Here is a 23,721-nt window from a genome sequence, read left to right on the forward strand (position 1 = left end):
AGGGGCCCAAGAACTGGGCAGCCAGGACTTGCACAGGCACCCGCGTGGGATGCCGGGTGTAGGCAGTGGCTTTTACCTGCTGTGCTCATTTGCATTCCCACGAACAGTGTGCAGGGTCCCCTTTCCTCCACAGCCTCACCAGCACTTGTTAAGAAATCTTTTTTTGTTTTTGGATAATGGCCCAGAGTAGCGTTTTTAAAGCTCAAATCTAATTCCATTTCCAGAAAATTCCGTTCTTTCATAGGCATGTGTCGTGTGACGCTTGTATGCACACACGCATGCCCTGTGCCTGTTGTTCAGTCCTCACAGCAAGCGTTGGAGGAGGAGCTTGGTCTCGTTGCGCAGAGCGAGCCGCTGGCACCCAGGAAGGTAGAGGAACTTGGGCACCAGAGGCAGAGTTTCAGACCGAGTCTGAGTGCATGTCTCTCCGTTCTGAATCGTAGAGGAGGAGGTGCTGGCATGACCTGAGCTTGACTCTGATGAGCTCCTTCCTCCTGGCATAGGACCTTGTCAGGGGGCTGGTGCTGTGGGGCAGTGGGTTAACTCTGGCCTGCAGTGCCGGCATCCCATGTGGGCGCTGGTTCTAGTCCTGGCTGCTCCTCTTCTGACCCAGCTCTCTGCTACGGCCTGGGAAAGCAGTCGAAGGTGACCCAAGTCCTTGGGCCCTGCACCCGCGTGGGAGACCCAGAAGCTCCTGGCTCCTGGCTTCAAATCAGCTCAGCTCAGCTCCAGCCATTGCAGCCATTTGTTCAGGGAACCAGCGGATGGAAGATGTGTGTGTGTGTGTGTGTGTGTGTGTGTGTGTAACCCTGTCTTTCAAAAATAAATCTTTCCCTTTTTTTTTTTTTTTTTTCAAAAGAGAACCTTTTAAGGAATGTTCTTTAGAACCAGAGCAGGGGTGAGGAGGGTGAAGAGCACAGGTCATGTTTTAGGTCAAACTGTTTTCTGATGATCTTTCTTGAGCTCTATTGAGGATAGAGTGCACAGTTTTGTGTGTGTGTCCAGTAAGGTGCCCAAAATCTATTCTTTGTCTTTTAAAACAGAATGTGAGCACCTGCTAATGTGCAGGAACATTTTCATTGTTGCTGAGATGAGCATGCTGTCAGGGTAAGGGGTTATTCCAACAGTCTTCGTAAAATTCACAGAAAATGCGTATTATGTATGGATTGCAGTATTTTGCCCAAAATTAGCCTACCCTTTAATTCCAGTTTTCCATGGACTTTTTACAGCACCCCTGTATCAACATCTGTGCAACAGATGAAGAATGAGTTTTTTGGTCTTAGTGGAACACTCTTTCTTTAGGCACTAGTAGGGGCACCAAGTGCTTTATAAATAGCTGTCAGGGACTGGATTCTTGTTAATGTATTATTGAGGCTTTTTGAATAATTTATGGTCTTCCTGCAGCAGAACAGAAGAGCAGGGCTGGATGCTCCTGTGGACGCAGGCCAGACTTCTGCTGGGAGGACCCAGCCTTGCCACGGCAAGAAGGGGAGCAGGGACGGGGACAGGGCGGGTGGGGCCCGGAAGGAGCAGCAGTGGAAAGACGCGCCCCACTGCTGGCCGTGTTACAGACTGGGGAGCGGTGTCTCAGGCTGAGAGGCTTCGTGGAACACACGGAGAGGAGCAGCCGTGAGCGCTCTTGGATATGAGCACAGCGCCAGGGCACGTCTCTGAGCACCCAGCGACGGATGGCTGATGAGAAGCAGCACCCAGCAGTCCACTGCTGGCTGATGAGGAGCACCCAGTGGCCGGGTCTGGCCTGGGGGTGGGAGAAGCTCTGAGGCTCTGAAGACGAGATGGGCCACTGGGGGGAGCTGGTCAGCACAGTGTGGCTGGTGCTGCAGGGACCGACATGAGTTTCCCGCATCTGGCCCTGCTGTTCTTCCAGTTGCCCTGATGGCAGAGCGTCCAGCCCCGTGGAGGCCGAGGGGATGGCTGGGCATTGCGGGACAGCAGCTGCGTGCACAGTGAACTCCGGGGAGCAGCGTCCTGCACTAGCAGGAGCGGGCTCAGCTCAGGGCCTTCAGCCGGGCTGCAGAGGGGTGTGACCAGGGAGTCACTGGTGACACCGTAGAACAGATCACAGGCAGAAAACAAATGCGGGAACAAGATGTGGCAGACGCTTTTAGACACGGACGGCAAGAAACCCATGCAAGGCAATAAATCACCTGCTGACAGGGCGATGCCTCACTGTCCTGTGGAAGTAGTCCCCATTCTTGAGCAGGAGGAAGAGGTATCATGTCAGAATAGCAGAAATGTCAATGTGGCTGTAGTGTGTGTGTTCAGACGGGAAGACAGACTTCCAACAACACTGAGTAACCTGCATTTTTCAACATGCTTTAAAATATGGATATGTAGAACATCTTTTTCAAGAATACATTTTTGATTATAAATCACAGTCATCCCTTTAAAAATCAGTGCCCCAGTAAGGGACATCTCATATTACCTATTGTCACCATCTTATCCTTACTTTAGGAAACTACATTTCGATTTGTATATAGCAGGTGCTTTGGACATGGTTTATTTACGCACATATATGTGGAAAGACGCACGCCACAAGCATCAGAGCCCCAACATTGAACAAGGCACGTGGCCCGTTCCCTGGTGGTCCTTAGGCATAGTAGAAAAACTATGGAATGTTTCCCTGGTGAGCATTTTACATGCATAGTCTCACACAACACTTGCAGCAGTAGTCCTATGAAACTGACATTCTTGTTGCCTTTTACAAATGAGGAGAAGCCAGCCAGGCTGAGTACCTGCCCACGGTTGCCTGATGAAGAGTGATGGAGGTGGAGCCAGCCTTGCGGCTCAGCAGATGAAGTCACCGCCTGCAACACCAGCATCCAATATAAACGCCAGTTAGAGACTGAGTGGCTCCGCTTCCAGTCCAGCTCCCTGCTAACTGCCTGGAAGAGCAGCAGACCGTGGCCCAGAGGCTTGGGCCCTGCCACCCACGTGGGAGCATGGAACACTTGGGGGGAGTCCCAGGCTCCTGCCTTTAGTCTGGCCCAGCCCTGGCCATTTGTAACTCTGCCTTTCAAATTAAGAAATAAATCTTTGTTTTGATAAATAAAAAAAAGACTAACGAAGGCCAAGCTCAGATACAGTTTGGTTGGCTTCATTTGGACTGATTTAGCTGTGCATTGGCAGAGATTTCCTTATCTAGGGGACCTACAAAAGATTCGTGAAAATACAACTAAAGGATAAACTCACTTTGGGGAAAACCATTTTGAATCCCATGCAGAGATTTTGTATAATGCGCACTTCCAGGAGTTTTTGATGACGTCTCACGTTATGATTATCCGAGCCGGAAATGCGGAAGGACACCCTGGACCTGAAGAATGTCTCTGTATTTTGTTTTCAGATTTCTGATCCCACGTGCTTTGTGAGGACGCAAGCCACCCTGCCTTTGCGCTCGCCCCACTTCCTTCCCAGGCTGCCTGTGAAGTTGCTGGTCACGGAGCCACAGCTTCCTGACACGCTCACCCCATCCGAAGGAAAAGCTCCCAGGGCCGCTCTCCACTCCTCACCTCTGCCCACTCACCTGTTTGTTTTTCTCTGTGGCTGGGGCTTCTTCCTGGTCACTCAAGACCCAAATGTAGCAGCGTTCTTTACTCTCCCGTTGTAATGTCTGTAAGAATCATTTAGACAGTTTAGTAATGAATAAACTAGAGCTATTGAAGAATCCAACATTAACAGCGATTAAGTTGCACCTGCCTTGTAACGCACAGTGTAATTATACCTTGCTCCTTTTTATGGGAGCGCATCCGGATTACTGTGTGTGACTCAGTGGGAGGAGTTAGAAGCAGAGAGGCCAAGTCTCCAGTGCATATGGTTTACGAGTACTTTACAACAGTAAGCAGTGTGTGCAGGTTTCAGGGGTTTTCATGTAGGCCTGTACTTCATTGAAATAAAAAGCCAAAAGTCCTTCCACAGCTCACTGAATTGTTGTTTCTGCCCCCTGAAAGAATGGCTCAGGTTTCCTCACCTCTAGTAAGCCGTTTATTTTCTTTCTGATCAGTCCTACTTAGTGAAAAAAATTTGATAAAAAATTTAAAGTCCAGATTTAACCCAGTTTGTATAGACTAATAGTCCTCACCTGGATGCTGTTAATCCTGGAATTTAAAAATTATCTATTGGATTTGTTGTACAAGGATATTACAAATATGTCCTGCTGATAATGTGACTCATTTCCACCACATTTTCCATGAATTCAACTAAGATTTTTCCAGAGACAAATAGTGTATTCACTGGAGAGTGATCTACATAATGAAAAGAAAAGAATGCATTTATCCTGGATCATGTATTACTATTAAATATTTTGCTTGACCTATGCAAACTGTTAGGCTTCCTAGAAATCAGTGCGGTAAGTTCATTCTCAAAATCTTATCGCAGTTCAGGTACGTAGGATCTCACGGTTTGACACAGCACAGCATTGTACACCGTCGGCAGGACTGTTTTGGCTGCTTTAGGGAGTGGTCCGGTGCATCTCTGTGCTGAACAGGACAGCGTCAAGTGTTCTCCTCCCAGGATGCCCTTCCTGCCCCGGACACGGGCTTTTGCTGCACTATTGCATCTGCTTTGACGAGGGCTTCTCTCCTCTCCTTTCTTGGTGTGAGCCCCTCTGTGCCCTTGCTGATGAGCTCCTTCTGACGACAGGGACACCGTGTCCTCAGGCACGTCCCGTAAGAAGGGGATGAGCTCCAGAAGCACCAGATGCCGTAACCTGAGAGGAAGGACCTGTTCCTTCAGGCCCTGCCAGCCCAGGCAGGCCCCTCCCCGCGGCGCTGTAATTTACAGCCATGCAGATGATTGACAGGTGTCCACGTTGATGGCATAAAGGTGCGAGAACTGTCATCACACCAACTGGCGGGCCTGCAAAGCCTTCTCATTGCTTTTTCTTTTTTTTCCCCATGAGCAAGTGCACTGTCTCCTTTAGACCTCCTGTCTTTAATCTTCACTCTTACACACAGGTGTGGATTTACTATGACGAATGCGGCTTAAATGGGAGAGCCCTGTACTTGCAGGAGGTTAGTCTAAGGCCCTGTGCAAAAGCTCAGGAAAGCAATGACGTGGTCATAAGCTTATGCAGAATTTGAAAACACGGGAGTTAGTCCGCTGAATGGTTTTATAGCTCAGTTTGTGTTAGCAATTTGGTCTCCATGACTTTAAAGAATGTGCCCCAGCTTACAAAGACTTGGTCTCACAAAATCTAACTTGTCCCAGACTGGCACCCAAGGAGTAATTATTGACTTTGTGTTGAATGAGGGAATAAGTGTAAGATGTGATGGGAAGGAGGAGGTTGAATATGTCGTCAGTGAAATTACTTTAACATTAACATGAGCATTTCTGGTGAATTTGTCCCACTTACTGTTTATGTGATGTCTTCGAGTTCACACAGCTTCAGGAATCTTTCCTGAATCTCTCTGCCAGCTCTGGCGCTGGGTTTGACCATCAGTTAAACTTGCTGACAGTGGCATGTTCACACACCTGCTCTTCCTAGGACGGGGTTATTACACTCGGTGGCTGAAGAGGAAATGCAGCCTCAACGCTGCCTGGCCGGGTGGTTGGCCGTGGTGGAGCATGGCAGTGCTGGGATGCAGCCCACACCCTCTGCTACAGAGTAAACCCTTTGCCTTAGAACACGGTGTTTGCAAGTGAATTAAATGAAAACTTGCTCTACAGACAAGGAGCGTGCCATAGAATAAAACTGATAACGGTGTTGACCCCAAGTGATGACCGTCTCCCTCCTTCCCTTCCTTTTTCTCTTGATGCAGCTGTTTCATATCATTCAGCGGCCTTGAAGCTGGAGGTTTTTTGTGGTAATTGAGCCGAACTTCTACTGAATACAAGATGAAAATGTGGTTGCTGTTCAGCCCTCTATTGCTAGTGTCTTTTGCAAGCAGTCTGTCAGGTAAGAAATAATGTTTGCATCTTTGCCATAAATTGTATCAATATAATTGATGCATTTTTTTCATTAAAGCTATTGTATAAAGTCAGAGTTAATGTTTTCTTTTGACGTCTGAGAATATAGATACATAAATATAAGTAGCTACATATTTATTGAAGTAGAGCCTGTCTCATTTTTTATTTTTACTTTTAATTAAATTTTACAAGATTAGTCATTCTTGCATACTAGGGAGCTGGTAAATGCGTTTTAAGATATTAATTTACTTTGGAAGGCAAAGTGACAGAGGGAGAGACAGAGAGAGACCTTTTATTATGGATTCATTACCCCCAAGGGGCTGTAATAGTCAGGTCTGGGTGTGGCAGAAGTCAGAAGCCAGGAATTCCATCCCAGGTTCCCATATGGGTGTCAGCAGCCCAAGTACTTGGTCCATCTTGCACTGGTTTCTCAAGCACGTAGGCAGGAAACCAGATCAAAATCAGAGCAGCCAGCACTCTGATATGGGAAACTTGCATTACAAGCAGTGGTTTAACCACCTGCTGGGCTAGTAAGCATGTAACCTCTGGATCTCTGCAGGCGGTCAGGGGGAAAGGGATTATCCCTGGTGGGTGGCATTTATCCATTCCTGGGAAGTAAATGTTCCTGCTACAGCCAGTTCCAACCTGATACCCTGTAGCGTGCAGCTGGAAGGCTTCATGAATAGCTCACCATCCTGTGGTGTTTGCACCATCCAGCTTCAGGAGTCGGAACTTCAATAAATCAAGTGAAAATAAAATATAGTAAAACCAGCTTAGAAATAAGGGGGTTTTAAGGATTTCCCTCTTGTTTATAATATTGCATATTTATTTTTAAATATTTATTTGAGAAGCAGGTACACACAGACACACACACAGAGATGCTGGTTCATTCCACAAATGCCTTCAACAGCCAGGGCTAGGTCAGGTGAACGCTGGGAGGTGAGCACTCGGTGCAGGTCTCCTGCGTGTCTGACAGGGACGTAACCACTAGAGGCATTACTGCTGCCTCCCGGGTCTGGGATCAGACGTGGAGCTGGGACTCACACCCGGGGACTCGTATCAGATGCGTAATTACTAGACCAAAGCCCTGCCCACCTTTATTTATTTTTAAGTTACATAATTGAATTCTGATATTGGCTAGGTCTGACACCAGGCACACTGTAGAATCCTCTGTCTCCCGTGTAGTCAGTCTCATGAGAAACGACGTGTGAAGTCACCTACAGTGTGTGCTCAGACGTTAAGACAAAGCGATTTTGTTTTAAGACAGATACGATATTTCTGTCTTTCACAGACAGGCATGACGTAGTCAGAGGCATTTCCTATAAGGAGAGATGCGGGATGTTTTTGTCTGATGTTCTCCAGCATCATTTTTTCTCATCACCGTGACCTTGACGCAGGAGGTGCTTGTGGGGTTGCCGTTCTGCAGCTTTGTCATCCCTGGCAGTTGCTGTGAGGGTGAAGCCGAGAGGGATCCTCTTGTATTTATTATTTATTATAAAGATATTAAAGTGCTGGTTTATTTTGGGGAGCTGCCTCCACATTCTGAAAAAGATAATTTCATCAGTACCTAAGAATTTTAATGTCATTGATAAGTACATATTTTATAACCACAATGGTTATATATGTGCACATATATGCATAATTATATGTATTATGAATATACATACTTATATACACACATTTTTGTTACATAAATGAAATTTAAGTAAACTTAAGTAAAGCTATTGTAATGAAGTCTTATTTGTATGGACAAAACAGAAAACTTATTAATATTGTTTATAATGAACATGAACACTAATTCTGTTGACCACCCCCTGTAGTGCTACGCCTATAAAATATAAAGGTAACAAATAGACACTGTACTTCAGCAGCCTTAGAGTGACGGGCAGGGCCTCATCGCATAAACTGGCATCCCAGTCACTGGGGATCTGTGTTTGCGCCACAGCTCGGAGAACTGCTTCCTGGCCAACGCTGTTTATCCTTTTGTTTCAGAGTTTACCTGGCACAGAAGGTACGGTCATGGAGGTAAGTTGACAAAAGGGTAAACCTTTTCTCAGTTGGATTGCATTGCATGTCTACTTTCTAAACTTGAACACAAATGGTTTGTGTTAGATCACCTGTAGATTTTGGAAAGACTATCTTTCTAGTATCATAAGGCAACTTGTTTGAGTGCTGAAATGAATGGATGGATTATCACAAACGCATATCTCTCTAGAGGATGATAGCCGGTGGGAAATAGTCAATGTGGATGTACTTATTCATTCAGGCTTCGTGACAGTGCTGTGCCACTCACTTTTGAAACTGTATTTTAGTTATTGTAAGCTTCTAAGTTTGTTTGAAAGTCCCTTGCTTTCCTGTAAGAGAGAAAACTAAAGTTACTGAACTTGAAGCTTGAAGACTGAGTCCAGCTGGACGCACACAGGTGTTGCAGAATCGGTTGTTTAAGATGCATGGAATATAAAGTCATCCTGCTGCTTTAGCTGGTACTTTGATGACTGCTGAGCAGTTCTTGCAGAAATACGGCAGCCTCTGCGCTGTGGGTGACAGCCCGGGGTAAGCCAGCCTGGGTATGCCTTCAGCTCGCCACTCACTAGTGATCCAGAAGTCTGATCCACCCTGCCCCACCTCCTGAGCCTTGCCTTTCCAGTCTGTAGAAATCACAGGGCGAGGAGAGGGATACAAAAGCAACACAGTGGCAGCTTCCAGCGCAGTGCTCCAGCCTGTCCGTGCTCACGGAGCGGAGCAGACGTGGTAACTTACAGCAGCCGCACAGTAACAGTGAGAGTGGAAGTCCAGGGGCATCTCTGAGTCGGCAGCGCTACACCAAATCAAGGCTGCGCACGCCAGATGAGTGAGCAGGACTCAGACTTGTAGGAAAGGAACTGGGAAGTCTGCTCAGATTGCATCCAAACCACAGATTTCCGCCTGGGGAGCTGGGAATCGCTACGGAAGATCAGTAAGGTGTTCTGATCAGAGAGGTGTTCTTCCCTGCCCTTCATGAACCTGATCACAGAGCAGGACATAAGTAAATAGGGAAACTGTAAAAGAAACGTTATGATGGTGCTCTGTAAGAAGTATTTGAGCAATGAAGGTGTATTTAATGATGGAGGTAGTAGGCAGAGAACCATGAAGATTTTCAGTGTTAGAAGTGAAACTAATTCTAAACAGAGGAAGGAACTCAGATAAAATTATGGGCTGCATTTGGGTATTTTTCTAAGTATCCAAGTGTGTTTTGCAGGATGGTGGTAGGAACTGCACTGAAAAAAAGAACCCATGATCACATAGATTTTGGGAAAAAATGGCTAACCGAAGTTCAGTAATTTGGTATTGACCCTAAATAGTAAGCAGTTACCCTTCTTGCATAGTAAGCATAACGTGTGCGTTCCATTCCCAAGGCTGCTATGGTGAAGCCCCAGTCTGGGTGGTTTAGAACAGAAATGTGTCGCCTCACAGTTCTGCAGGCTGCAGTGCAAATTCAAGAACTCAAAACCGAGGCAAGGCCACCTTCCCTCTGAAAGCACACAGGGACAGGTGCCTTTCTTGCCTCTTCTGTCTCTGTTTACCTCAGAACACCCGGCTTGGGCTGGCATGATTCCTCTCTCAGCACCCAGCGGTGCGTGACTTCTGCGTCCTCTTGGAGTTTTCCTTCTGTGTGTGTCTGTCTCTGTGCCCACATTTTCCTGCTTCTGAGGAAAATATGTTGAATTAAGACCTACCTGAAGACCTAATTTTAAAAATTCATTTATTTATTTGAAAGAGTTACAGAGAAGGAAGGAGGAATAGAGAGAAAGATCGATCTTCCATCTGCTGGTTCACTCCCAGATGGCCACAACAGCCAGGACTGGGCCAAGCCGAAGTCAGGAGCCAGAAGCTTCTTCCCCGCTCTCCCACATGGGTGGCAGGAGCCCCATCGCCTGGGCCACCTTCAGCTACGTTTACCAGGCCATTAACAGAGAGCTGGATTGGAAGTGGAGCAACTGGGACCCTAACTGGCACCCATAAGGGATGCAGACATGTCAGGCGGTGGTTTACCCACTGCCAGCAACGCCGGCCCTCTTCCTTAAAAGATCCAGTGTCCATTTAAGAACACCATCTACTGAACTGGGAGTTAAGATATCATCATATCTAATAGATCATCTTGCATATATATATGTATTAAGCTTTTATGATTATTTTTCAAAATATTTATTTATTTGAAAGGCAAAGTTACAGAGAGGCAGAGAGAGAGAGAGAGAGAGAGAGAGAGGTCTTCCATCTGCCAGTTCACTCCCCAAATGGCTGCAATAGCCAGAGCTGTGCTGATCTGAAGCCAGGGACCAAGAGATTCTTGCACATCTTCCATATGGTGCAGGGACCCAAACACTTGGGGCATCTTCTTCTGCTTTCCCAGGCCATAGCAGAGAGCTGAATGGGAAGTGGAGCAGCTAGGACTCGAACTGGTACCCATATGGGATGCCGGCACTGCAGGCGACAGCTTTACCTGCCACACCACAGTGCTGTGACCCCTAAATGATTATTTTAATAGCAGTCTTTATAGCCTACCTGAGTAGCTTTTAAGACAAACATAAGCATTTTTATTTGAAAAATAAAGTACATCATGGATTATATAAAATAATTAAATCCAGTTTCATTCTTCATCATATCTTTAAGAAGTTTCTCTTTTATATTTTTAGTAAAAAATAAAGCAATGAGTATGTCCTATGAGATAAGAAAAATAAGTTACACATAGTCAACTGATAACATTTATATATAATTATTAATAATTATTAATTAAAATATTTGCTACTAAATATTTACTGTCTCCTGGTTCTCTCCGCAAACGACTGCAACAGCCAGAACTGGGCCAGGTCAAAGCCCGTAGCCCAGAACTTCACCCCAGTCTCTCACTGGGTAGTAGTGTTATCGGAGAAGGCAGGGTTCTTGTTTTCACGCAAGAAAGAATTCAGGCGTGAGACAGAGAGCAGGGGAAAGCAACATAGCAAGGTTTATTAGGGCAGGGACATCTGTAAGAACGGATGGGCACCTCTCCAGACAGAGCCTGAGAGAGAGTGCCCAGTTGCTCAGACTGGGGGAGAGCGGGGTTACATGGTTGAGTGGAGAGAAGACACCTGGGCAGGCCAGGCAGGAGCCTCAGCAGAGAGAGGACTGAGCGTGCGCAGTCTGGTTGAGGCTGGGGGTTTTTAAGAAGATGGGCCATGCCTCCTCACTTCTTCTCCTCCTGGAACAAAGGACTTTTTGCATGTAAATACGAAAAATTCCTATCTGAATCCCCCCACCCGGACCCCCTCCCCCGAGTTATCAGACAGGGAGAGGCCTGGCCGGCCTGGCCCACCTTAGAGGAGCCCTAGAGGAAGGATGGTTATTGGGTAGAAGGGGCAGGGCGTTTGAAGTGCAGATAGTGGGCTGCACCTGGAAGGTCATCGGGATGACTTTCAGATGCGGATGCTGGACCTGGATGTCAGTGCCTTAGGCCTTTGTCACACACACATAAGCTCATTTCTGACTTCCTACCTAACAGTAGGACCCCAAGTCCATGAGCTGTCCAGTGAGGCCTGCCGGACTGTGCATTAGCAGGAATCTGGATCCTAAGCAGTGTGAGCTGAACTCAGAGCAGCACGTCTGTATGGAACGTGGGCAGCCCAAGTAGCTACCTCACCACTGTGCCAAACACCTGCCCCATATTTTATTTTCATTTTTTTTTATTTTTTATTTATTTTTTGACAGGCAGAGTGGACAGTGAGAGAGAGAGACAGAGAGAAAGGTCTTCCTTTGCCGTTGGTTCACCCTCCAATGGCTGCCGTGGCCGGCGCACTGCGCTGATCCGATGGCAGGAGCCAGGTACTTCTCCTGGTCTCCCATGGGGTGCAGGGCCCAAGCACCTGGGCCATCCTCCACTGCCCTCCCTGGCCACAGCAGAGAGCTGGCCTGGAAGAGGGGCAACCGGGACAGAATCCGGCGCCCCGACCAGGACTAGAACCTAGTGTGCCGGCGCCATAAGGCGGAGGATTAGCCTAGTGAGCCGCGGCGCCGGCCCCATATTTTATTTTCATTTTTACTTATTTACTTGAAAGGCAGATTACAGAGATGAGAGAGTGCTGCTGTCCCTTGGTTCACTGCCCATGTGCCCACAGCAGCTGGGATTGGGTTGGGACCAAGTCCAGGAGCTGGGAAGTCAATCCAGGTCTCCCGCTTGGGTGGCAGTAGCCCATTCTCTGGTCCTTCCAAGATCCATAGCAGAAGGAAGCCAGAATTGGGGGGGAGGAGGTCTCAACTCTTTACTGATGCAGGCACCCCCATATGGGATGCGGGCTCTTAACTGGTATCTTAACTGCTAGGCCAAATACCCACCCTGGAAATAAATATTTAATTTACATGGAGTTTCCAGTTACAGCGTCTGCCTTTACCATTACTTCAAGGGATTAAAAAAAAAACTATACCTAAAATAAAAATCAGTGGTTCTTTAATTCCTTTGTAATTCTGTGAGAAAATGTAAAAATAGGAAATAATATAGCAGCATAGCATTTGTTTTATAAGAATTAGAATGAAATAATCTGTAATATTTACTTTGCACACTTACAGTTAGTGTATGGCTCCATAACACCCGGCGCTAATATTGGAAGCATTAATTCTCTTCATTGCTTTGCTGCAGGGAGAAGGAGACAGGAAATTTCTCACGTCTTTGCAGTACTTGCGTCACCAGAGAGAAGTCCTGGGGTTCTCATCGTCACCCAAGAGAGAATTCAGGCGTGAGACAGAGCAGAGTAGCAAGGTTTATGGGGGACAGGGCATCTGTCAAAACAGACGGGACAGAGAAAGGGTGCCCAGTCACTCAGTCTGGGAGAGTGAGGCTACATCGTTAAATGGGGAGACTACGCCGGGCAGGCCAGGCGGGCGGCTCAGCAGAGACCCGGGAGAGCTTGTTCAGACTGGGGCTAGTCAGGGAGAGGGGGTCCAGGTTGCTCCTTCCCCTCCTGTCTTCCCCCTCTTCTAGGACACAAGGTTTGCTGAGTATAAATTAGGAGATTCCTCCCTAGGTTTGCCTGTCCAGCCTGGCAGGGGGGCTGCCCCTAGGGTGTCTGTGAAGGTTTTATGGGCCCGTGTTATCCTGCCAGGTAACCCCTCTGGACCTGAGGAGAGAGTTCTCCTGGGAGCTTCCCTTGGGGGCAGGGCTGGGACACCTGGGAGGTTGTCCGGTCTGGGCAGGACTCAGGTGTGGGTGCTGGGCTGCTTCCAGAGTGAGCTTCTGCAGGTGCTGCTCCTTCAGGCCCCCTCACACACACAGGCTCATTCCAACTTCCTGCCCAACACTCATCCCCAAATTTCTTGAAATTTTTTTTTTCACTTTAACTCTCACCAGTTACTCAGCATAATTTTCAGTGTATTTTTTTCTATCCCTAAGTATAGCATCACCCCATTCATTGAAATGGACAGGAGGAGGCTAGGATAAGTAGAATCCTGGCTAGAGGCCACAGCTGGTGAACGCCACACAGGAGGATGTCCTCAGCGTGGGGACCGGGTGGGAGGGCGTCTCTCTCGCCAGGTGCACAGCTTGGTGACCGCAGGGTGAATAAGTGGTGCTGACCCGGGACAGGAAAGCCGTCCCCAACAGACAAAGCCAAGCACAGGAGTTAGCCCACTTAACGCTTCTGCTAATCTGATGTCAGTGTTCATTCTAACAGCTGGATTTCTGTACTTAGAGACCAACGGCTTACTTTGTATTTTTAGCTATGCAGTTTCCCTGGAATATCACCCATTACCCATGACCCTGAGGGATCAAGCATCCGAATATCAAAGCCCAAGACCTGAATGTGTTTTTTTTCTCTTATCAACAGAGGGTGGTTAGCAGTGAACTATCTAAAAGGAATGTGCTTGGAGGAAGTTTAAATATTGCCTATTGTAAAGGGTTTATAGTCTTTAGAGAGAATTAATGCCATTTCCCTTCCTATAACCATCATGTATTACAAATACTGTGAAAATTACATGTTGGACTCCCTTCAAATTTTCTCAGTGTGTTTTTGTAACATATTTTTTCCCTGAAACTCTTCTTAACAACATACTTAGGTAAAAATATGTCTAATAATGTATAGATTGAGATGATGTATTGCAGAATAGAAAATGGATTTCATTTTAAAATGGATACACAATGAAAGAAAAATAACGCTTAAGCACGAACTGTCATTTTACACTTGATTTCCAGAAATAAAAGAGCAGGATTGCGGTGGGCTCTCCCAGTGTAGTGTGAGAAGTGGACTGCAGTGGGCTCCCCTGTGTAGTGGGAAGTGGACTGCAGTGGGCTCCCCTGTGTAGTGGGAAGTGGACTGCAGTGGGCTCTCCCAGTGTAGTGAGAAGTGGACTGCAGTGGGCTCCCCTGTGTAGTGGGAAGTGGACTGCAGTGGGCTCCCCTGTGTAGTGTGAGAAGTGGACTGCAGTGGGCTCCCCTGTGTAGTGAGAAGTGGACTGCATGGGCTCCCCTGTGTAGTGGGAAGTGGACTGCAGTGGGCTCCCCTGTGTGGTGGGAAGTGGACTGCAGTGGGCTCCCCTGTGTAGTGAGTAGTGGACTGCATGGGCTCTCCCAGTGTAGTGTGGGAAGTGGACTGCAGTGGGCTCCCCTTTGTAGTGAGACGTGAAGTCATTCTGATGTAGCCCCACAGGTGGTGATTCCATTAATCCTGCACCGAGGGCAATGCTGAAAACACTGTGACTCAGAACATCCATTCATGATCACTTTTTTATTATTCTGGTCACATCAAAAATATGCCTATCTTGGTAACAGAGTTGTGACGGTCACTTTTACTGTAGAAAATAAATGAATTTGCATTAAAATAAATGATTTTTATTAAATTGAAAAGTCATCTCTAATTGTGCTGTGTTTTAGAAGAATCTGTGCATCAAGGAAAAGGGTACATATCTTAAAAAGATAGCTTTTTTATAGTATCTAATTCTTTTGTATTTCTTTTACTTTGTTCTTTTAAGGGTTTATTTTTATTTTTATTTTTTTGAAAGGCAGAGTGATGAATAGAGCAGTGCAGACAAAGAAAGGGAGATCTTCCACCTGCTGATTTACTCCCCAGATGGCCCCACTGGCCAAGGCTGTGCCAGGCTGAAACCAGGAGCCTGAACTCCAGCCGGGTCTCTCACGTGGGTGGCAGGTGTCCAGATTCCTGGGCTGTCTCCTGCTGCCTTGATAGGTGCATTGGCAGGGAGCTGGACCAGAGCTGTGCAGCCAGGACCTGAACCAGAGCTGTGATGTAGGGTGCCGGCATGGCAGGGGAGTGTAACTCATTGCACCGCAACACCAGCCCCTGTTTTACCTTTTAACCACAGTTCTGATTCATCGCAGTGGGTCAGATACGTCTTTCCATGGTGGTGGAGAGAAGGCCTAGATGGATGCACTGAAGGCTGAGAAAACACAACCTGCATTAATGGGTCCCTTGCGGAGCGTGGTTGTGCTGCCCCTAGAAGAACTTCTTGGACTGAGCTCTGAAGTTTCAGGACAGTGAGCCCAGCTACTGCCTTCCAGGGCGTCTTGAGACTCACTTTCAGAGGCCTGTGCTGATCATGATGACGTAATACAAATGCTTTTCTTGGGTACTTTGTATTTCAAGGGCACAGACATATCTCTAGTATAGATGTACACAGTACTTGCTAACCCATCTCACGGAACCTGTAATTTTATTCAGCCTTGAAATGTATTGTAAAAGATCTACTTATTTATTTTAAAGTCAGAGTTAGAGAAGGCGAGAGAGAGAGAGGGAGGGAGGAAGGGAGAGAAAGCTTCCATCCTCTGGTTCACTCTCCAGATGGTTGCAGCAGCCACTGCTGGACCAGGCTGAAACCAAGGCCAGGAGCGCCTAGAGAAGTGGGAAGCGTATGTTTGTGAGACAGTACTTAGCAGAAACATTTATGTGATATGAATGTCACCTATTTTGCTTTTTGATCTTGGGAGCTGCCAAACAGAAGTATCTTAAATGTAGTTCTTTCTCAATGTGAAGAATAATCTCAGTGTCTTCTTGGAGATTAGCTTCATCTTTTTATCCCCTGGAAGTTTCATTTTATATTCCTATAAGTGTTAGATGCAAGTGAGAGATGGGAAAACCCATGCATTTTATTTGTGAGAAGTATTATCATGAGAAGGAAAAATACCAGGGGATCCTACTACCTGCCTGATTGGCCATAAAAATTTACAACATTGTCCGAGCTCCCTATATCCCCTTTGAGGACTGGGTATCCTTCATCTCTACGTGGCTCACTATGACCTGCACAGACAAACTCTTCATTATAAATATGTGATTTTCCATCATTGCTCAGCAGATTTTCATCACTGACCTTTTCTAGAAAAAAAAAAAAAAGTTGTTTGTTTTTAAATTCATTTGATGAAGCTGAAGGAACTACTTAAACATGTTCTCAGTTTTCTGCAGGCTGGTCAGCTTTTATATAAACAGCATATACCTTCAAATCAGAACAGATCTTTAGGACAACTTAGTTGAAATATGAAAATCTCTAATCTCCATGTAGATGTGTTCATGTGAATCTGTGTTGTGTTTGAAGGACCCGTACAGAACTTTATACAACAAGGGAATTCTGAATGAACGTAACTCATCTTACATCAGAGTGATGGAAGTCGCTATTTCAAGGAAGCTTCTAAATTATAAGTTGAGGATTGTGGATCATGACTGTCCCTATAAATGGCGCTACCCAGAAGAAGGACAGAGCCTGTGCACGACACGCCAGGACTGTCCTTTTCCACCTTGGAAATAGAATCATGCGATACGTCTTGAGCTGTGCAATGCTGCGTCTGCTGGGCAGAGTTCAAGTGTTGTGAAGTCACACGAAGTGTACCCCCCAGTACTGCGTGTGATCTGTATTTAGTGCGCAGTTGTTGTCATCTTGTGCTTGTGGAGTGTGTGTTGGAGAAGGAACGACTGGAAACCCCTCCTGCACGAGACCCTGTTCTCCTAACAGGTTTTCACAGAGCAGAAGGTGTTGATTTCTGTAAGGTCCAAATCAGCCACTTTTTGTCTTTCATGGGTCGCGCTTTTGGTGATGCATCTTGCACTCAAGGTCAGAGTCGAGTTATTGAACTGACAACTGCTATTGGAGCCCCAAGACATCGTCTGGAGTTGTTGTGCTAGCACTGTGGGAGGGAGCAGGCGCCAGCATCCGTTGCAGTGCATCACATGTTCATTTCTCCTGAAACCCAAGGCCCGGGTGCACTGGTGGTAGTAATAATTAATAATAATAATAATAATATCATCATCATCCTTGTGACATAAACGCGGAGCTTTTAGAGTTTGTGAGCTTTCCTCTCCCTAAATGCTATCTCTAAATGCTATCTTTTCTGGTTTTCTAAACATTTCTCTATTGGAACTTTTTTTTTTTTTTTTTTTGGACAGGCAGAGTGGATAGTGAGAGAGAGAGACAGAGAGAAAGGTCTTCCTTTTGCCATTGGTTCACCCTCCAATGGCCACCACGGCCGGCGCTCTGCGGCCAGCACACCGAGCTGTTCCGAAGGCAGGAGCCAGGTGCTTCTCCTGGTCTCCCATGGGGTGCAGGGCCCAAGCACTTGGGCCATCCTCCACTGCACTCCCTGGCCACAGCAGAGAGCTGGCCTGGAAGAGGGACAATCGGGACAGAATCCAGCTCCCCGACCGAGACTAGAACCTGGTGTGCTGGTGCCGCTAGGTGGAGGATTAGCCTGTTGAGCCATGGCACCAGCCCCTATTGGAACTTTAAAATCACAGCAGTTAGCACTAAAGTCACCATGTATCCAAGGACAGAGTGGGAGTGGAGGTCATCGCACCCTCAGGAAGAGCATCTAAATACGTTGGTAAAAACGCACCTCTCTCACCTCTCTGCATGTCTTCTGAAGTGCTTCTGTGTGCACTGGGAAGACACGGCAGCTTCTCCAAGCTGGCAGGTGTTGGTAAGTTGCTGCAGAGAGAGGCTGTGCAGCCGGGAGCAGGTCAGGATGAGCCTGTGAAGTTGTCCGAGTGGGCAGTACAACGGATGACTCTTACCGCCTAGAAGTGCAGGTGAAACCCAGTACAGGGAAAACCCAGAACTTTCGCACAGAATGAAAGTCTCTGGTCACCAGGGCTTTGGGAACCATTTCTGTTCTTTCCCTGATGGGCAGTTCCATTCTGAGAGGACAGAGACTGTGACGCGTGATCAATAAAATGATTAGATGGGAAGCAGAGGCATGATCAGCAGCTGTGGTTTTCACAGCCCTCAGAGGGACGTGGGAGTGCAGACCGCCCAGAGCAAGACTTTCACACTTCCCAGCACAGAGCGACTGAACACCGCGTGTTCCTGAGTGGCCACAGGTCCTTGGGATGTGTGCCTGCTCCTTTCTTTTCTAAACGTAGAAGCCATGTAGACAGCAAATGACTTGCATAAAACAGCAGAGTGTGTGTTGGAGCTGAATCTTAACTCTGAGTGCCTCGTCTGTTCTCTGAGTGGGGGCGGTGGAAATGGAATGTGACCAACGTGTGTAAATTTATGAATGGCAGTGTCAGCAAGTCACAGCCAAAAATGGGGCAGCTCCCTGGAAACATCTTGGGTTCGTTTAGAGAAGGGAGTGGTGCGTCCTACGGGAAGTTAACTGAAGGATGTGGTTCGTCGTCTGTGTGCCCAGCAGAAATGTACTGAGTGCCCAAAACAGCACACTGCCAATAGCATCAGAGATCTCAGAGTGGGTAAGACTTGGCTTCTGGCTTTTGGAAGCTTTGTGATTGCTGTGAGAATTTATATACGTAACAAAAATAAATTCATAAAAATGTATATGCATACGAAAAGTAAGTTCACGAGTGGCCCCAGAAAAGCAGTGTTTGCTGGTTGTTCCGTCTCAGCCACATGCGTCACGGGCTTCCGTGCACTGTGTCACAGCGATTCTGACAATAACCTCCAGGGGAGTTTGATTACTATCCCCCTGTATAGACATGGAGACTCGAAGAGGTTAAACAGTTTGTCCCAAGAAACCCTGATAAACAGTACGGAGCCAAGCCTGGAAGGACACAGTGCGGGAAGCTGGGACAGAGCTCAGGTCGTCAAGGGTGATGCTGGAGAAGATGAACAAGTGTGTGCGTGCCTCAACCTCGCTCTTAAAATAAACCGGGGGCGTGAACCACGGCTCTGACCCACCAGGGCGTGAACCACGGCTCTGACCCACCAGGGCGTGAACCACGGCTCTGACCCACCAGAGCGTCCTGGTCACCCCACGGCCAAGACTCCTCCCTGCGAGCCACTCGGGTCGTTGTGAATTCAGCTGGCGCCACGGCTCTTAGCTCTGCCTGCAGGTGCTCCCTGGTGGGGACTCGTGCATGGTGTCTTCCTCACCTGGTGGAGCAGAGACCATTGGGAAGGGTGCTTTCCCCACGGGGCGATGTTTGTGATGAGCCCAAACCCGTCGGTCCCACCCATCGCCGCATACTTAGGTTATAAATTGTTCTTGATGTGGCTGAGTACCCGTGCAGGGAACATGCCTAGGGAGCATAAAGATGGGTCCAGGAAGGAGACCAGTTCCCCAGAACACCTCAAATCCCGGTGTTTCTTCATTCTCTTAGTAAAGATCATTAAGCATCTCTTCTGTTCCAGACAGCTGGGCTGCTGGCTTACAGAGTGGTGCAAGGAGATTAAAGGCAGGGCTGCTGTGTCCACACACCTAGTGGAACAGGAAGTGAAGGATCCCGGTGGGGGTGCTCAGTGCCATGGCCTGTGTGGGGACTGTGGTGACACCCAAGGGGACCGGCTGAAACCTGTAGGGGTGCGAGTGTGTCTTGAAGCATCTGAGCCTGTGGCTAGAGCATCAAGGGCTAGCAGGTCTTCACAGCAAGAGGACATTCTTGCTGGCAATGCTAGAGAGAAGCAGAGCGTGTGCGAGGGCTCAGGGTGCAGAACTCTGCAGCTAAGGGGGACAGACCAGGGCTGTCCACAGCTTTCAGGGCAGTGGTGCCTGAAGTGCAGAGAAGAATTACGAATACAGGACTCCAGCGTCTTCTCCACAACTGTGGAGGCGCGGTTTTTGTTTTAATTAAAATGTTTCTGGGTTTTTTTCAAATACTTTTCTCAATATATGCAGATTTGCTTTGGCTTCTAAAATGCCACAATGTAAAACAGTGTTCTTGTTTTTGCAGTTTCTGAGGAAGACAAAGGGTTTGGACCAATTTTTGAAGAACAGCCGATCAATACTATTTACCCAGAGGAGTCGCTGGAAGGCAAAGTGTCGCTGAACTGCCGGGCGCGGGCCAGCCCCTTCCCTGTGTACAAGTAAGGTGCTCGCTGCTGTCTTCAGAGTGGGGGGCCGGGCGGAGGGTTGCAGGCCAGCAGCGATGTCCTGTGCCGTGGGGAATCCAGAACACAAAGCTCTCTACAAAGTCCTTGCAGAGGAGCGCAGATACTGGCATAACAGCTGTTCAAGAATGTTGTCTGATGCCAAATACATAGTAGCTTCACTTAAATATGTGCAGATAACTCACAGTCCCGGCACAGACAGTGCCCGCGGCATCTGGCCTCATCCGCTTAAAGTGTGTCTGGTGGAGGTTCTGCTTCTCAGCCTGCGAAGGGTTACATGAAAATCATGCAGAATTAAAAGATGCAGCTTTGAGGATAAAATTTTTTTCCCAAGTATTGGCCTGGGTGACTCAGGCCTAGAGATGATGATGAATGATATTTCTGTATGATCCTATTTTTAAAAATTGTAAAGGTTATTCTAGAAAGCATCACCTTTTCAGTGTTCTCAAATCTGCATTCGAGACAACACAGTAAATTTCTTCAGTACCTCTGCTTGCTGGTCAGCCTATAAAATTATATCTCTGTTCTTCTGGGTTACAAATTGATGCTATCAAAAATGACTGTATAAAAGGTAGCAAATGGTTTTCCTTTATCAGATGGTTGCTAAAAGTGTGTTAATAGTTTCCAGTCCAGTGCGGTGAATAGGAGTCAAACATTAACCGAGTGCCTGTGGATTCCAGTTTCACTTTCAAAACGATTCCATAAAGACACAGCCAGTGATTGATGGGGAAATTGGAGGCTCTTGTGTGTCTATGCCACCTGACTAACTTGAAGGTTGTCATTAAGAGAGGTTGATTTTAGTAGATTTTTTTTCCTGGATAGAAAAATAGCTTTCTGTTTTTGTAAAATCTTGTTATCAAGGGGATACCTCTTTACCTCCATTTGATTCTAACTGCACTCATTTTCTTTTGCCTCTGGCTATAATTACAAAAAGTATTCTTAAAATATGAACTTAAATACAAAGTCAGTATCTCTTTGAAATTATCTTTATTGCTTCAATTTCATGCATGAGAGTGCAGTACCAGTAGCGTTTTATAAATCCTGGAGAACACATTTGCTCTGAACACCTTCGATGGCCGAGCCCTATTTCTGCTCTGAGCCAAGCCTGAAGGAGCCTGTCTTCATGGACAGGAATCTGGAGCGGCCAGACCAGCAGGGGCCGTGCAGGAGCCTACACTGTCGCAGTTTTACAGGACAGGAAGCAGAGTCCTGAGTAGGTCACCTGGCTTGAGTAGGAGGTCACCGACTCGGGGCTGAAGTGCAGGCTTTATGATTTCCAAAGATGTCTGCCCGTTTTCAGGATTTCTCTGTGTAGATAGAGGGGTAGAACCTGGGGAGCAGCTCCAGGCGAGGCTGGTTCTCTGAGTTTCTCCCCGGAACTCCTGCATGGCACCCCTCAGCGCATCAGCCTGCAGCTGGAACGGAGGTGACGGGCGATGTTCTCCCCTGGTGTTCTGACGGGGGACAAGGTGACCCTCTCCTGTCCCCTCCCCCCTCGCCCACAGACAGAGTGAGAGGCAGAGCTCTGGAGCTCCCTGTCTCAGTCTCCCTGGCCTTGACAACCTTAGGTTGACTATGACCCGACTGTCTTTACCTTGACAGACAGAGCTGGAGGAGACACATCCCGTGTTTGACAGCAAAAAGGAAAAGAGAGAAAGACAAGAGAAAAGAGAAAGAAAACAGCTCATGATGCACTTAGAGTGATGGCCAAGAGTACCTGGAGCTTTTAAAATTGGCCAGCTTGTCAGAGCAAGCCGTACTACTCTTGGCAGTGGCGCATAATTCACAGGGCGGTTGTGTACTTACAGCAGGGTCTGGGTGGTGCTGTCATGATGACATTCTGAGAGGGCCAGCTGGGAACTTTGCTTCTCACTGCTCAGCGTCACCCCACCCCCAGGGGAGCACGCACTGCACCAGCACCGTGTCTAATGCAGTGTTAAAAGGATGGCAACAGTAGCATCCATTTCTTAAAATCCTCAAAGACCAGGGGACTTACCCAAGCAGTGAAGAACTTAATCATTTCATGACATCATAGGCAGAATCAGACCCATGGGGAGGATTTTCAGGCAATAACTAAATATTTCAAGCCAACACAATGAGGGGAAGCCTCCCAGGAGCTGGAGCTGCCTGTGTGAGCCCCTCTGCCTGGGTGTTTCAGGCAGGAGCAATACTGCCATCAACAGGGGAGGGTGAGGATGGTTCCTTTAGTGGCCTGGAATTGGATAGGTGTGAAAAATGCAAAAACACAGTTATCTAGGCTTGCTTCTAGAGTCCGCTTCTTATGTTGTAGAAATCGTAACTAGAAATGCTCCCATAGCTTTGACTTAGTAAAAGATGTTCTAAAATCACTGGGCTGTTGTGTCACGATTCTTACTCCAGGCAGTGAGTGATGTGGGCACAGGGCTTCACTGGACTGCCTTTCGACCTTCCAGGGGACTTGGTCTCTTCCCAGGTAGACCCTGGCTCGGAATGATCGGGAAGCCATACAAGAGTTCACCTGAGTGAGAACCTGTGTTCTACACACATTGTCATCGACCGCCAGCAAAGTTAGAGCCCTGTTTCTAGTCCACTGGTTTCTAATGCAGTCCCTGTGGTCCGATGGTCTGCTTGTTGGAAACCTGTCTGGGATTATGTGATGAAGAGATCCCTTTACCAAAAATAACCCTTAGCTATTGAGAAAAGACACAAAGAACAATCAACTCTCCACTGGGGGAAGTCTGGTCTCATTCATGTATCTGCAGCATGGACCCAGATCAGCTGGGTGTGATCCCTTTCAGACTGCGTGATTGTCCCCTAGTGGTCGAAATATCAATTCGTTGTGCACATCTCTGATTCCTGTGTTCTCGTGAGAACTTACTGTGCCATTCAGAATCAGATGTTGGTATTCTGAATTGTGCTTTCTGATGGAGTAATGGTTTCAGTGTTTTATGTGACAGATCTGTTACGGGTGATTCCTATGAGCACATAGAAGGTTATCCATTATAGCCCATGTACACCTACTAAGAAATGAATTTATGAGGCAAAACTCAACAAACTATTAGTCATTTTTTTAAAAAGGCAAGTATGTCACACACTTTAACATGTGTTTGCTTGTACCTCAGTGAAAAGATCAATCCTGGTCCCAGAGACAGAATTAAGGGCGGGAAGAAATGTAGTCCCTACTCATGCACTTCATCATTGGACCTTGCATGGAGCTAGACTCCAATTATTCAGAATGACGTTAGCCCAGCAGAGTTTGCAGGCCTCCTGACCTTTGACGTGACATTGGCATCTCTTTCTCATAGATGGAGGATGAATAATGGTGACGTGGACCTGACAAGTGACCGATACAGCATGGTAGGAGGAAACCTGGTCATCAACAACCCTGACAAGCAGAAAGATGCCGGCGTGTACTACTGCCTGGCCTCCAACAACTACGGCATGGTCAGGAGCACGGAGGCCACCCTGAGCTTTGGATGTGAGTACCTGCACTTGGAGAAAGGGCCAGGACCTGGAGGTGCCGTGGCC

At 47.3% G+C, this 23,721-nt stretch overlaps 1 protein-coding gene across 9 annotated transcripts in view; it reads left to right on the forward strand.

Annotated features, from left to right (window-relative positions):
* Positions 1-23,721, forward strand: part of CNTN1 (contactin 1) — a 384,862-nt gene that overhangs the window by 209,186 nt on the left and 151,955 nt on the right. For all 9 annotated transcript variants that reach the window (XM_051850934.3, XM_051850935.3, XM_051850936.3 and 6 more), the window contains 4 exons: positions 5,778-5,914; positions 7,918-7,950; positions 20,058-20,190; positions 23,499-23,671. In XM_051850934.3, coding sequence (XP_051706894.1) covers positions 5,854-5,914; positions 7,918-7,950; positions 20,058-20,190; positions 23,499-23,671 — 400 coding nt within the window. In that variant the 5' untranslated portion in view covers positions 5,778-5,853. The remainder of the gene's footprint in view (positions 1-5,777; positions 5,915-7,917; positions 7,951-20,057; positions 20,191-23,498; positions 23,672-23,721) is intronic.

This window comes from Oryctolagus cuniculus, chromosome 9 (assembly GCF_051225735.1).
Source record: "Oryctolagus cuniculus isolate XC-2025 breed Fujian yellow rabbit chromosome 9, ASM5122573v1, whole genome shotgun sequence".
In the NCBI taxonomy this organism is placed as follows: Eukaryota; Metazoa; Chordata; class Mammalia; order Lagomorpha; family Leporidae; genus Oryctolagus; species Oryctolagus cuniculus.